General features: G+C 38.4%; 1 protein-coding gene across 3 annotated transcripts in view; it reads right to left on the reverse strand.

Annotated features, from left to right (window-relative positions):
- The window catches only part of Usp14 (ubiquitin specific peptidase 14), a 32,464-nt gene that overhangs the window by 5,400 nt on the left and 11,998 nt on the right, over positions 1-15,066 (reverse strand). For all 3 annotated transcript variants that reach the window (XM_050148836.1, XM_050148835.1, XM_050148837.1), the window contains exons 5-12: positions 14,284-14,387; positions 9,052-9,110; positions 7,259-7,389; positions 5,347-5,427; positions 4,928-5,010; positions 3,817-3,931; positions 1,011-1,076; positions 422-514 (exon numbers count right to left, since the gene is read on the reverse strand). In XM_050148836.1, coding sequence (XP_050004793.1) covers positions 422-514; positions 1,011-1,076; positions 3,817-3,931; positions 4,928-5,010; positions 5,347-5,427; positions 7,259-7,389; positions 9,052-9,110; positions 14,284-14,387 — 732 coding nt within the window. The remainder of the gene's footprint in view (positions 1-421; positions 515-1,010; positions 1,077-3,816; positions 3,932-4,927; positions 5,011-5,346; positions 5,428-7,258; positions 7,390-9,051; positions 9,111-14,283; positions 14,388-15,066) is intronic.

Genomic DNA, 15,066 nt, shown 5'->3' on the forward strand with positions numbered 1-15,066 from the left:
GTGTGCAAGAATACTACAATTATCTGTGAATCCTTTGAAAAATATAAAATGCAAACTCCAAGACTTAGATGTGTAAGGCTGGAGGAAGAAGTCATGCATATGTAAAACCAAAGGGGTAATACATAATTTAAAAAATAACATGGGTAAAGATCGCCCGCCTAATATTAACCACCCCAACCATCTCAAAACTGTTCTTTTGGGGTTTTGTTGTTGTTGTTTTTCAATTTTTTTAAAGACAGGATTTCTCTATTTAGAGTGTGTCCTGGAACACACTCTATAGAGCAGCCTGGCCAGGAAAGGGATTGAAAGTGTGTGCCACCCCAGCTGAAAGCTATTGTAATACGATAGATAAATCTATTATAGATTAGGGATTGCCTTCAAAGGATTATATTTAATATGCAAGTTAAAATTCATTACTAACCTTAAGAACTTTGGCGTTCACAGATTCTTTCTCTTTATAAAAAAATCGAACCATCTGAATAGTTAAGTAAGCAGGCAGCCGGCTGATCTTAGACTAAGGAGAGAAATGGGAAGAAATCCTTTATATCTAAGGCCACATAAGTTTTTTATTTTTGGTAGTAAAAACAAAGCTCAAATAAAATTAACTGGAACTCTTTCTCTTTTTTGTATTTATAACAATGTGGGTGAGCATCCAAATGTGCACTTGTATGCACATTTGCAAGTATGTAGGCACATGTATGTGTGACAATGCACAAGTGCAAATGTGCATGTGGAAGGCTAAGGTTGACAGGAGGTGTCTTTCTCAACCACTCTTCACCTTTTCTATTTCTTGCTGAACCCTGAACTCACTGTTCCGATAAGTCCAACCCGTCAGTTCTACCTGCAGCACCCTGGGATTAGAAGCAGGAAGCCATGCCTACCCAGCTTTGACATAGTTCTGGGGTTCCAAATTCAATTCTTGGGCTTGCTTTTCCCACTCAGCCACCTCCCTGCCCCTGAATCCTTTCAATGAAAAGGAATTCAATTTCAAAAGGAAATCTATAACTTACAGACTTGATGTACAAAGCATTTCTCTGCAATGTTGGAGACTGTTTAGTAATTTCTTCCTGCAGACGCTGAAAAAAGACATTACAGACAACCAGATATCAGATTTAAAACTCTTGTCTGCAGCACAGACTCACACAGCTCATTTTAAAACACAGCACTATTTAATTAATAATAATACATCAGTGCATTTATCCCAGTGAAAAACAATTCAAATAAACATGACTTAGGCAGGGGTTTTTTGGTTTTTTTAAGATTTGTGCACACTTTTAAATCCCAGAATTCAGGAGGCAAAGGCAGGCAAATCTCTGTGAGTTTGAGACCAGCCAGACCTATTAAACAGAGAAACCATATCTAAAAGAACAGAAAACCAGACAAGCAGAAAAGAATCCCTCTGAATACAATGTTGCTCAAGGTCAGAGAAGATAAATTGTTATTTTTTAAATAATAAAGCCTTCTGTGACCCTATATCTATGAATAATCAGAATACCCACATTAGAAACTAAGAGAATGTAGGAAACCCTTGTTCTTCATTCACTAATATAAAAGCCTGTCAGCATCAATTAGGTTAATTTTAAATCTGAGAAGGATTAACAAAGAAAATGTGTTAACCTAAGGCAGCGATTCTCAACCTGTGTGCCACAACCTCTTTAGGGGTGTTGAATGACCCTTTCACAGGGATCAGACATCAGATATTTACATTCATTCATTCATAATTCATTCATAATAGTAGCAAAATTATTTATGAAATAGTAACAAAAACAATTTTATGGTGGGGGTCACCACAACATGAGGAACTATTAAAAGATCGCAGCATTAGGAAGGCTGGGAAACCACTGGTCTAAGGGATGTGGGGAAATCTCCTTTGGCTAGATTTGTTAGTCTCCATTTCAGAGTGATTTAAAATGGCACACGTTAGCACATGCTGAAAACTTGGGAAACAATCTGGCACACAGTTCATATGTAATAAAGATTCTCTATTATTTTCAATGTGCTACCTATATGTACATATATAAATTAGCAAAACTAAGCAAATATGAACTAAAAGAATTTACAGTTCAAAAGACAAGAAAAAAAAAAGAATTTACAGTTCATAATTTAGTATCTTACAATTGTGTAATTTAAGACTGGTTTTGAAAAAATTTACCAATCACATTATAAAAGGAATCACTGAAGCTTTAACACATAACAACCATGCAAAAGTTAAAACATCAAGTAAAATGACTTAAAATCCAAACAAACAGCGGGAGGTGACGACGCGCGCCTCTCTTCCCACCATTCGTTAGACAGAACTCTTGGAGTTTGAAGCCAGCCTGGTCTACAAAGCAAGTTCTAGGACAGTCAGGGCTGTACAGAGAAACCCTGTCTTAAAAAAGAAAAAAGGAAAAGAAAAAAAATCCAAACAAATGATGATAAAATCTTTAAAATTATAAAGGGGAAAAAAACGCACACAATTCAGAAATATATTTTTAAGAAAGTCGAGCTAGAATTAGGTGTCCTGGTAGACGGTAATCCCAGCACAGTGGAGGCTGAGCCAAGAGGTCTGCAAGTTCCTAAGCTACAAAGCGTGTACCCATGTGTGCAAACACACTTGCTTGTGTCGAAGTATTCATCAGCGAGCTACAATTAACAGAATGCAATGCTGTCAGGCTGTCATCCAGACCTCAGTATAGCTTTGCTATATTTTACAAAATTTAAAATAATGCTTGCAGAATCCCTGACAAATTCAATTCTAATTCTAATTAACATTCACATTCCTTTTTTATGTCCTCCAACTTACAATTAGCAATTTATGAAAGTATGTTAATAGTGCTTTATTAGTTAAAAAACCAACTGAAGAGTGATTTTCAAATACACAGGTAATTCTTGACATTCAGAGCGGCTGTGTGACACCATGAGCACTGAATTAGTAAATACTGAACCATGTTCCTAGGAGAAATACTGGTAAGTTGCTGCCAACTTCTGGTCACCCTTCCATTAACCAATTGACAGATAACCTTGAAGGTGTTTCCATTTAAAGATGTCTTACTTCACCTAGAGTGCTGCACCTGTAACAGAACAATTCTAATACATGCATCACAGCATCCTTGTACTTAGGAATGCCATATGCTTGGAGATAATTCTAAATACAAAAATTACCAACAACAACATTAAAGTAAAAAAGCATGATGCTACAAAAGACACATATATGGTGTGTCAACTAAACAAGAAGAGCAATTCATGTAGTACTACTGTGTGACACTCAACTCAAAGATTGTGCTACTGCGCTGGGAAAATAGCTCTCAATATTGTTCTTGCCACACAAACATGAGAACCCAAGTTGGATCTTTAGAACCCATATTAAAAAGCCAAGAATGGTAGCACACTTATAACTCCAGTGCTGAGGAAGAAGAGACAAGCAGATCCCTGGGTCTTGCTGTCCAATCAGCCAAATTGCCAAGTCAAAGATGAGTTTTTCAAGACGGGTTTCTCTGTGTAGTTCTGGCTGTCCTGGAACTTGCTTGTAGACCAGGTTGTCCTCAGACTCAGATATCCACCTGCCTCTGCTTCCCACGGGCTGGGATTAAAGGTGTGTGTCACCAATGTTCAGCGGTCAGTGACTGTCTTAGAGATAAAGTGGGCATTGCCCAGGGTTGTCCTCTGACTTCCATACACATACCACAAAAACCTACAACCTGTGCATGCCCAACTCCTCTGCAGATAACCATCAAAACAAAGCAAGAAGCACCTTTGAGTTTACAAACTAATTTTAGCCAATAAGCATATTCACAAATACAAAACCCACATGAGGCTCAGCTGTGGTTTCCTTACCAATTTAAGCCCTGTGAAAAGATATTTAACTTCCTGGTTGATAAAACAACTAAGTTGAAGTTGATTTTCCTTTCCTTTGGTAACCTCCTCTTCTTCAGATTCAGTACATTTCATGCTTTGCAAATTAAGGAATGGCAACAGCTATTCAAATTATTAGTTAATCTTGAAAAGAATAAATTATCCTAGAGTTATTAATAGTCATATGTTGATTTATTTTAAACATTAGTCTCCCAATAAAGATTCAAAGCAACATTCTTTGCCTACCAACAATTTCATCAACAAAAATGAGTATATGTTGAAGAGGCCACAACAGGATATAAGTAGTCATTCTGTTAATGATATAAATATGAGCAAAAAAATGTTGTCCAGATTTCTACCCACATCTCAGAAAATAGTTCCTAAAATTCATGTACATTATTAATACATTAGTTTCATTTAAGGGAAACTTCTCTACAAGATAAATTTATGAGACACACTGATAACGGTGTTCTTAAGAAAAAATAATGGGGGTTGGAGAGGTGGCTCAGTGGTTAAGATCATGTACTGCTCTTCTGAAGGACCAGGATTTGAGTCCGAGCACCCAAGTCAGGTGTTCACAACAATCCCTAACTCCAGTTTCAGGGAATCTGATGCCTCTGGCCAACACACATATATGCATAATTTAAAAGTAAATAAATAAATATTTAAGAAAAAAATGATTATCCTTAAGGTATACATATTTATTTAAGTTCAAAATCACTGAATGACTATTTTATTAACTCCTAATTAACATTATTGTAAATTTTTAGGCATAGAATCCTGATGAAATTTTCTTCTGCTCTCCAATGCCAATCAGCCAACTAGACTCTTTAGTGACAATTTACATTTTTTTAAACTTTTGTTTTAATATTTATTTATTATATATACAATATTCTGTCTGTGTGTACGCCTACAGGCCAGAAGAGGGCACCAGACCCCATTACAGATGGTTGTGAGCCACCATGTGGTTGCTGGGAATTGAACTCAGGACTTTTGGAATGCTCTTAACCTCTGAGCCATCTCTCCAGCTCCACAATTTACTTCTTATAAACTCTGAATACAGTCTGTACAAATCTTGGCTCAATAAGGATACGTGGTTTCAAACTCAACACCAAAAAACTGATCAATTAAGCTTTTCTTTTTAGAAGGTGTCACGGTTGATGCAGTAGAATCTGTCTGCAAAATTAAAAGAAAAGTCTAGTTTTACTTTTCGTAGATTTCAATACAATACAGTTTACTAATACATACTTAAAATTTTTAAATGTAGGTCTTTTGTGTATTTCATCCTATGATTCAAAATAATTACCAAAAGATTAAACATGTTGAATAAATATCAATAGATTATGTTTACAAGTAGACTAAAATGCTAGTCGTCAATTTCTAAGTATAGGCTGAACATCTAAAATATTCTGGCAGCTATCTACCAATTAAGCTATAGTTATTTAAAGCCATTCCAAGAAAAAGCAAAAAGACAATCAAAATAAACACAGAGTGGCATGAGTCTCTGGTCACCTCTTTAACGGAGTCGTCCTCTATGGCTTCCAGCTTCTGCTGCAGCACGCGCATCATTTGTATCCAGCACTCGTTAGCATCCTGTGATGGAAAACGGAACACGTTTGTCCTGGCTGTGACAGTGTTTAGTCTTTAAAATTCTTTCAAACTAATTATTGTTTTCTTAAGAAAAAAGGTATTTTCTTCTTTAAAAACACCCATTCAGGGGGCTGGAGAGATGGCTCAGCGGTTAAGAGTATTGCCTGCTCTTCCAAAGGTCCTGAGTTCAATTCCCAGCAACCACATGGTGGCTCACAACCATCTGTAATAAGGTCTGGTGCCCTCTTCCGACCTTCAGGCATACACACAGACAGAATATTGTATACATAATAAATAAATAAATATTTAAAAAAAAAAAAACACCCATTCAGAGCTGGGCATGACAATGCCCACTTACAACCACACTTGGGAAGCAGAGCCACAAATTCAAGCCTGCGTGATCTAAACATAGTTCCAAAGCCACTCAGGGTTACACAGCAAAACCCTGTCTCAAAATAAACAAAACTTAAGTGGACATGGCAGTGCACATCTCATTCTCAACACTCAAGGCCAAGGCAGAAGAATGGCTATCAATTTGAGGCTACACACATCTAAACTGGAGGCCAGCCTGGGTATAGAGCAAGAGTCTGTCTCTACCCCTTACCCCACCCCACCCCACCCCACCTATACATACAGAGGCTGATTGATGGTAAGGTAGCTCAACAGGTAACGTAAATACACCTGCCGCCAAACCTTGAAACCCTGACCTCTGAACATGGTCCTTTAACCTCCATATATGTGCCATGCCATTCACATCCCAGCCCCACACACAAAACAGAAATTTAAATTCTTCTAAAATTCTTTAAACATTTATTTACCTGTGTACATGTCCCTGAGTATGTGCACCACATGTGGGGGGGGGGGTGCCACGAAGACCTTAAAGAGGGTGTTACATTACTGGAACTGGAATTATAAACAATTGAGTCACCTAATCTGAGAGCTAAGAACTGAACCTGGGTCCTCTGGAAGAGCAACAAGCACTCTTAACCACTGAGCCATACCTTCCATCCCTTGTTTTTTAATCATGCACAAAAATAACTACTTTAATTAAACTGGTATAAGATCTTTCAAAAAGTAATGAATTTCAGAAAATTCATCCAGTAGATTTTGTACTTACTCCTAACTGAGCTACACTACTACAGATATTTCAAAATTTTAGTGCGTGTATGAGTGCATGCCACATGTGTGCTTGCAGAAAGCACAAGAGCACACTCCCCTGGGGTTGTAGTTAAGAGCAATTATGAGTGACACAACACGGGTACTGGGAACACAACTTGGGTCTTCTGGATGTTTAATCATTCAACTCTACTCCTCCCCTTATTTACATTTTTAAAAGGACATCAGGGCCTTATAGGGATATAACGTATAGGGATGAAAACATCAAGATGACCAGCTAAGATGACAGCCACACTGTGGCAAGAGATAATGACGTGAACTAAAGCAGACTAAGACCTGTGTTTACAACTACATTACAATTACTATCAGTGCGAAACACCTGAGTTTTGGGTTAGAATGCTAGCTAAGTGAGGAAAGTGCCTGCTGTCCAAGCTGAATTTGAATGCCCAAAACCCATGTCAAAGTCAAACATGTAGCCACAGCATTTGTAATCCTAGTGCTCCTACCAGGAGAGAAGAGAATCCCCAGAAGCCTGGAGGCCAACTAGCCTCTAGTACACAGTGGAGAAACAAGAGTGCCTCTGTCTAAAGTGGACGGCAAGAACTGACAGTGTACCAAATGCACACTGTGACGTGTGCATCCACATTTACACACACACACGCACAAAGATAATCTAAGTCTCTCATTTACAAAATAAGAGAAACCTGTTCCTGATTACCTGCTGAAGATACTGTCCTTGTTCACCCTTCTCCGCAAACTGTGGGAAAGCCATGTGTAGAAACTGCAGTAGAATAATAGGTGGTATACTAGAAGACGTTTTATCCATGGACTCAAACAAATCTCTAAGGGCTTAAAAAGAAAACAAATATTCATTTAGAAAAACAGTAACATATTTAATATATGGTTATTTTGTAGTGATAAAAATGTTCCAAAATTATACAACACTATGAAGAATGATGGACACATTTCAATGGGTGACCTGTATGACATGTGGTTTACACTTAAATAAAACTTCTGAGGATAAAATAGCACAGCTATAAAACATTTTCTAATCTAATTATTTATGAGATGATTCATTTCTAGTCAGGCAGGTAGTGTGTACCTATAATCTCATTTCTTGAGAGGATATAGCAATAAGAGCTTGAGTTCAAGACCAACTTGGACTACATGGTGACATCCAGTCTCAATAATAAAGTGTCAAATTCCCCTCACGTAGTAAAGAAGCACATGATGCTTTAGAGCCTTTAGAAAATGTCCAATAGCTTAGGTGGGGAGCACACTCAGCTTGCATGAGGCCCAAGTTCAATCCTTAGCACCACAAAAATAGTAATTTAGATTTATTCTTACACATATTACTTCTTTATTAACATCAAGTAAGTTTTTTTAATATTTATTTATTTATTTATTATGTATACAATGTTCTGTCTGTGTGTACGCCTACAGGCCAGAAGAGGGCACCAGACCTCACTACAGATGGTTGTGAGCCACCATGTGGTTGCTGGAAATTGAACTCAGGACCTTTGGAAGAGCAGGCAATGCTCTTAACCACTGAGCCATCTCTCCAGCCCAAGTTTTTTCTTAATAACAATCACAACAACACTACTAAAACTTATTTCTGTCGCCTCCTAATGTCATTCCCAGGGATTTAACTTAACAGAATCTGCAAACAAAATAACAACACAAAAAAAATCCAAAGGTCTGGCCTGGGAAGAGGACCCAGTCAATAAAGTGTGTACCATGAAAGTACAGGAGCCTAAGCTCAACTCCCAGAGCCCATTAAAAAAGCTGGAGACAGTGGTACACACTTCTCATTTCAACCACAGAGAGATGGGTTCCATGACCACCAAGACTTGCCTAACTGGCAAAGTTCCAGGCCAATGAAAAATAAAAGATAAATGGCTCCTAAAGAACACCCAAGGCTGACCTCTGGCTCCACCTGCACTAATACACAACACACAAAAATGTGACTACATGCACATACACCAAACAAACACTAGAAGGGAAGTTTACTCTTTGAAAGACAAGGAGAATATATATATATATATTACTAGTTTGTAATCTGGATACATTTCAAGTTATTTAATGTAAGGATAAAGATATTCCATATAAATGAAGTGACAGAAAAAAAAAGAAATTAGTTGCTATTTGTTTGTTGTTTTTTTTTTTTTTTTTTTACATAGGTCTGGCTGTCCTGAAACCTACAGAGATCTACCTACTTCTGCCTCCTAAGTGCTAGGATTAAAGGCTTGGGGCACCAGGCCCACTACTGCCACCATTTTTTTTTTTAAATAAAAAAGTGCTGTGGCTTCACCTGGAGAGATGGTTCTGGGAGTAAGGTACCTACTGACAAGCCTGACATGAGTTCAATTCTCCCAGGACCTATATGGTCCAAGGAGAGAACCCACTCACAAAAGCTGCCCCTGACGTCTACACGTGCATATGGACACACACATACACACATGTAAGTAACATTTACTGAATAGGACAGCCCCTCTCAGTATACGTACTGACCTGCAGTAATATACTGTGCTGAAGCCATTTCCCCTGAAGCTCTCAAGGCACCTGCATACCTAGGAATATTAAGTATAACAAACATAATTAAATTCATCCTGAAATTTAAATGAGAAGAAATTAAGTCAAAAGAACTTATTAGGATACTGTTGAATTCAAATTTCTCAAAAGTATTTTTCCCGTTCTGCTCTTACTCATGTAAGCACAATGGACCTTCAAAAGCTATTAAACTTAAAAGCCACATACTTAGATTCATTACTCATCTAACATAACTCAGTCACTAGCAGGTCAACGTTCTAGTAGAGAGTACCTACTTTCACTTTCAGCTTTATGATCCTCAGTTAATTTACAATAGCACAGAACATGAAACACCGAAAGGGAAAAAAAATCCAACCATGGTCACTGCTCACATATTACCTCATTATATAGAATCTCAATCATCACTTACTGATAAATTCTCTATGGTAAAACATGGCTTTTCTACTACATTAGTAGAGTCTCTAATAATATCTCTGAGAAGAGACCAGTCAGAATTACCCGCACGAGCAACCTTGACAAACCTCAACTTTAGGTCGAATAAAGAACTAAACCAAAACTGAAAGCCTACATGATCTGTCCGCATTCCAGAACTGCAAAGTAACACGAGATATGAAGTTGTCAGAGGTACTTAGAGGGAATAGGATTTTTAGCTGGAGAAATAAAATGTTCTAGTTTGGCAGGAAAATAGAGCACAAAGCATTTGCATCTGTCAAAACTAATCAAATCCAACAAGTAAAAAAATAAACGACAAAACCAAACAGTGTTGGTATGTGTCCCTATAGGTGTAAAGTATGCCTCAATTTATGTGTATGTCACAGAAGAGGGAAAACAACTGTCGGGCATCAGTTTTCCCCTTCCACATATGGGTCCTGGGTACTGAACTCAGGACATGCAGTAGGCATCTTTACCAACTGAAAAATCTCACTGGCCCCCATGGCATTTTTTTAAAGGATTCATTTATGTTATTTCATGTACATGAGTGTTTTGTCTGCATATATGTATGTGCACCACACACATGTGTGTCTGGTACGTACAGAAAGCAGAAGAGGGTGTCAGCCCCTCTGGAACTGAGGTTACATATAGACAGCTAGGAGCTGCTATGTGGATGCTGGGAAAGTGAATACAGATCTTCTGCAAAAGCACTTTAGCAATTAAGTGCTCTTAACTGCTGAGCCATCTCTCTAGCCTCTACTATTTTTTAATTTATACTCACTGAGAAGAGATTTACAGAAAAATTCATAGGTTCTCAAAGCATATGACTTTTATTCACTTGTGTGACGGAATATAAAAACAAAGTTTTCGTTCTTTTTTAAAACTACCATTCAACTGTAGGGCCCAGCCATGTCAAGCTCAACAGAGGCCTGAGTTTCAGATTACCTGTTTCCAAGAAAGACCACAAACTGAGACCACCCAGGCACCACCCAGGAATGAAGAGGAAAGGACCTAACATCCGTCCCAACCATTGTACAAAGGATTATCTAACGTCTATTAGCCTGCACACGTCCATTCCTTTTCACTAAGACAACCCTAGACAAATGCCACCAATCAGGGGCCCTAAACCTGAGAAATCCCTCAGTCCAACCTCTGTTGTGATAAAAGAAAAACCCACCCCAACTGAGTTTGATCGTGCCAATGTGTTGGACACACAGACACCCCAAGTTCAAACTTGAATAAAGGCTCTTTGCTTACATACAAAATCTGGTCTCTGTGGTAGTCTTCTAGAGGCCCCAGCAATCTCTGCACAATGGTATGATGGATATAAAAACAAAGGTTTTGCTCTTTTCTAAAACTACCATTCAAATAGCATAGTTAAACCTTAACCTGAAGGGAACAAAATTAAAAGCATATAAACTGTTATTAACAAAGCTACTAAGACAACTAAATGAGTTAGAACAGTTTGACAAACAGTGCTGGAAGATCTATATTACCTATATACAAAAAGAGATGGAGTAAGAAGACATCTACCTCCTACCATACATGCAAATTAACAGGAAAAATTTCTCTTCCTTGAAAAAGGAAATGTGGCCAGGTGTGATAGCTCACACCTTTAATACCAGCAGAGGTAGAGGCAAGTAGATTCCTGTAAACTTCAAGACCAACTTGGTCTATATAGTGAGTTCCAGGAAAGACAGAGACCCTGTCTCAAACAAAACAAAACAAAAAACATAGTATAAATGTTGGCAATGTTATATTACAGAGTTCATTTCTAACATAACACCAGAAGAGATAAAATGAGAAATTAAAATTCAACTACATTAAAATATGATTTTTAAATTTACTCTGTGTGCACTCATGTGCTGCACTGCACACATGAGGATCAGAGGACTTTCAGGTGTTCACTCTCTCCTTCTACTTTGCTGAAGAAAGGGCTCACAGCATACTTCAGCAAGTTAGCTTGTCTGTCTTTGTGCCTCCCATCTGGCCCTAAGAGTGCTGGATTGCAGATGCATGCCACTGTATCTGGTAATTTACATAGGCTCCAGGGACCAAACTCAGGTCATCAGGCTTGCATATCCACCATATTTGACCACTAAGCCATCTCCCTAGCTCCTACATTAAAATATTTTTTAATGTGCTGGAAACAGACTACCCACAAAGTTAAACAACTCAGAATACAGAAAAAAGTACTTATAAATTATCTAGTAAGTCAATTTAGAATATATTTTAAAAACAACTGAATTTTTTTTTTAAAAAAAAGGGGGGGCAAATAACTCAAAAACAGGCTAAGAGGAATGGGGAGATGGCTCAGTAGTTAAGCACACTGACTGCTCTTGCAGAGGACGAGGGTTCAATTCCCAACACCCACACTGCAGCTTACAGTGTCTGTAATTCCAGTATCAGGGGACCTAACACTGTAATGTTCTGTCCTGTTACTTTAAGAGACAAGCCCCGCCCACTCCCCTCCGTTCTGCAGAGGCAAGAGGATCTTCCTTCTGCTTCTAGCATGTGAGCTCTCTCTCTGCCCTGTCTCTCTTCGGAAGAGGTGGCTCTTCTATCCTATCCCCATCCCCGTCTCTATTTCTCTCTCTCCCTCTCTCCCCCTTCCCTTTTCTTCCATAACCCACTAAATACTCACTGTGCATAGCATGCCTATCCATCTCTGTCTCTCACCTGCCAAGGTCTCTCATTCACAACCTCCTACTGGCCTGACCCAGAGAGGCCTCAGGTGGTGGGACCCAGCTGCCCCTTTTGGCCAGCTGCCGCCCCTCGGAGAATGGCACCATTTTATCTAAACCATTACAAATACCCATGACAAAACACCAAAAAACATAGATAGATAGATAGATAGATAGATAGATAGATAGATAGATAAGAATATATTTTAAAAAACAAGCCAAAGATTTAAATAGGCATTTTCAAAACATACAAATGTCCAATAAAGACCTGAAAAGATGCTTAACATCATTAGACATTAGAAACATAAATGAGAATTATCAGTCAGTCACCACTTTACACCTATAGGCTAACTGAAATCAAATTCAGATTGTAACAAGTACTAAACAAAGGTGGAGACATTAAGAGTCCTTTTCCACTGCTGGTAAAATGTAAAATGGTGCAGCATCTTTGCAGAAAACTTTGTTTCTCAAAATCTTATGACTAAACAACCCATTCCTAGGTTCAAAAACAAGAGAAATGAAAACGCTGTCCAAATGTTTGTACATGAATACCTGCAGTGGTTGGAATGAGAAACATCCCCCATAGGCTCATTTGTTTGAGACAAGAGTCCCTAGTTCGTGGTGCTTTTCAGGCAAGTTACAGACTTGCTGAGTCAGTAAGGACATCATTGGGGGTGGCCTTTAGGAGTTTACAGACTTATACGACTTCCTATCTCCACCCTGTTTCTTGTGTACAATAAAGGTGATCAGACAGTTTCCTGCCATTACACCACCATGGGGTATCTACCATCCTTTTGGAACTGTAAGCCAAAATAAATGCGGTGGAGACACTGCAAGCTTCATGGCCCGCAGAGAAATAAGGGAAGAATGACACTCAGGGTCAGCACTTTAGCAGGTGCTGGGTCAAAACACCCAGAGTCCGTCTGCAGGATTTACTTTTCTTAAGCATAGTAATTTGGGAGAAGGTTTCCAAGTGACAGCTATCACAACAAAGCTTTACACATAGCTGCACAGAAGCTTCCTACAAGGTAGCAAAGCACCTGTGAACTTTACGGTAAGAATGAGATCTATTGGCTGATAAACAGAGCTAGGACCAAGGTAGGATTTGCAATAAGCATAAGGACAGAGTCTGTTGATGGAGGATGCAAAGTACATGGGACCACATAAGGACAGGTTCCCTTCACTGAAAGGCAAAGTATAGGATTCAGGTCTAAACAATGCCCCAGATTTGGGGGGATTTAGGAAGGCTGGCTCATAGAGTGGCAAAAAAGATCACCAGGTTGTTAGACAGCATCCACTTCAGCATTTTCTTCCTATGAAGAAAATAGGTCTAAGTGTCTTAATAAATCTTGTTACGCCAATGCTTTCTTTAAGCTGCACCTCCTATACAAGCCCTTTCTCTTCCTTAAGCGGATAGTTTAGTCACAGTATTCTATAGCAGCACTACTCTTAACAGTGGACACAAGCCAAATGCCTACCAACAAAATGAATAAAGAAAATTTTATATGTGTATACCATGAAACAGTAAGAGTAATACATGTTCTGCATGCATGAACCTTTGAAACTATTATGCAAAATGAACAAAGTCAACTGGAAGACCACATATTATATGATTATATGTATATGAAATGCCTCTAATGGACAAATTTATAAAATAAAAAGTAAATTAATTGCTGAAGATGGGTGGAAAAATAAAAGATGTGACTACCAGTGAGTACACATGTCCATTCATTCATTCATTCATTCATTCATTGGAGACAGGATCTCACTATGTAGCCCTGGCAGGTCTGGAACTCACATGCAGAACAGCCTAGTCTTAAACCCAGAGATCACCCTGCGTCTTCCTCCTGAATGAATTAAAGGTGTGCACTACCATGCCTGGCCACATTTCTTTTCTTAAGAAAGGGAAGGTTTTCAAAGCAGTAACAGTCATACAATTCTGTGAATAAAAACCATGGGTACATGAAAAGCAACCTGGTGTAATAAGTGTCTCAATGAAGATGCTATGAAAGTAGGGCGCTCATTCAAAAGTGAGCCACCTTTACTCAGAGACTAAACCAGTTCTTTTCAGTCTTACCTTTTAAGGGCATCTTTGAGTTCAGGCACAGAACGAATACACTGAACTGTAGCATTCATGTAACAAGTGTTACCAAGGTTTGTCAATCCACATGGTAACTCCATCTGATAAAAGGGGATGGAGTAGGATTAACACATTTATAAAAGGACATAACATACGTAAATCACAAAAGTTCACACTCTGAGTCAAGAATCATTTACCAGCCCTATCAACTAATATTCTACCTTCACACTAACACAGTGTTCTTTCATTTCCCTTAACAGAAAACTTTTACTTGGATCACGCCAGCAACAATTCTGTTTTAATTCTTTTCTAAAAAATAGGGGCACAGCCTATCAGTTCTACATCTTTTCTAGAAACTAGGAGCACAGTCTATCAGTTCTACATCTTTTCTAGAAACTAGGAGCACAGTCTATCAGTTCTACATCTTTTCTAGGCTTGTAGAAAACGTGCAGTAGAAAGACCAGAACAAATACACAAAAACAGACAGACAAATGAGCTGGGCTTGGTAGTGCATGCCTGCAATTTCAATAGTCAGAAGAAAGGCACATCATAAATTCAAGATTGTCTGGGCAACACAGCCTGTCCCCAAATTCCCTTCACTTCCAAAACATGTAAAGTAGTAGGTGTGTGTCTATTTTAATTTGACAAGTCTTGACCATTTTCTATATTGATTTTGCTTATAATAGATTTTGCATTTTGGAATAGAAGCCGGGCCATAGCTCAGTGGCAAGGTACTTGCTTTAGCATGTCCTCAGTTTGATCCTCAGTACCATTAAAAAA

Source organism: Alexandromys fortis, unplaced genomic scaffold (genome assembly GCF_014885135.2).
Source record: "Alexandromys fortis isolate MF-2015 unplaced genomic scaffold, M_Fortis_MF-2015_v1.1 scaffold_4, whole genome shotgun sequence".
Lineage (NCBI taxonomy): Eukaryota > Metazoa > Chordata > Mammalia > Rodentia > Cricetidae > Alexandromys > Alexandromys fortis.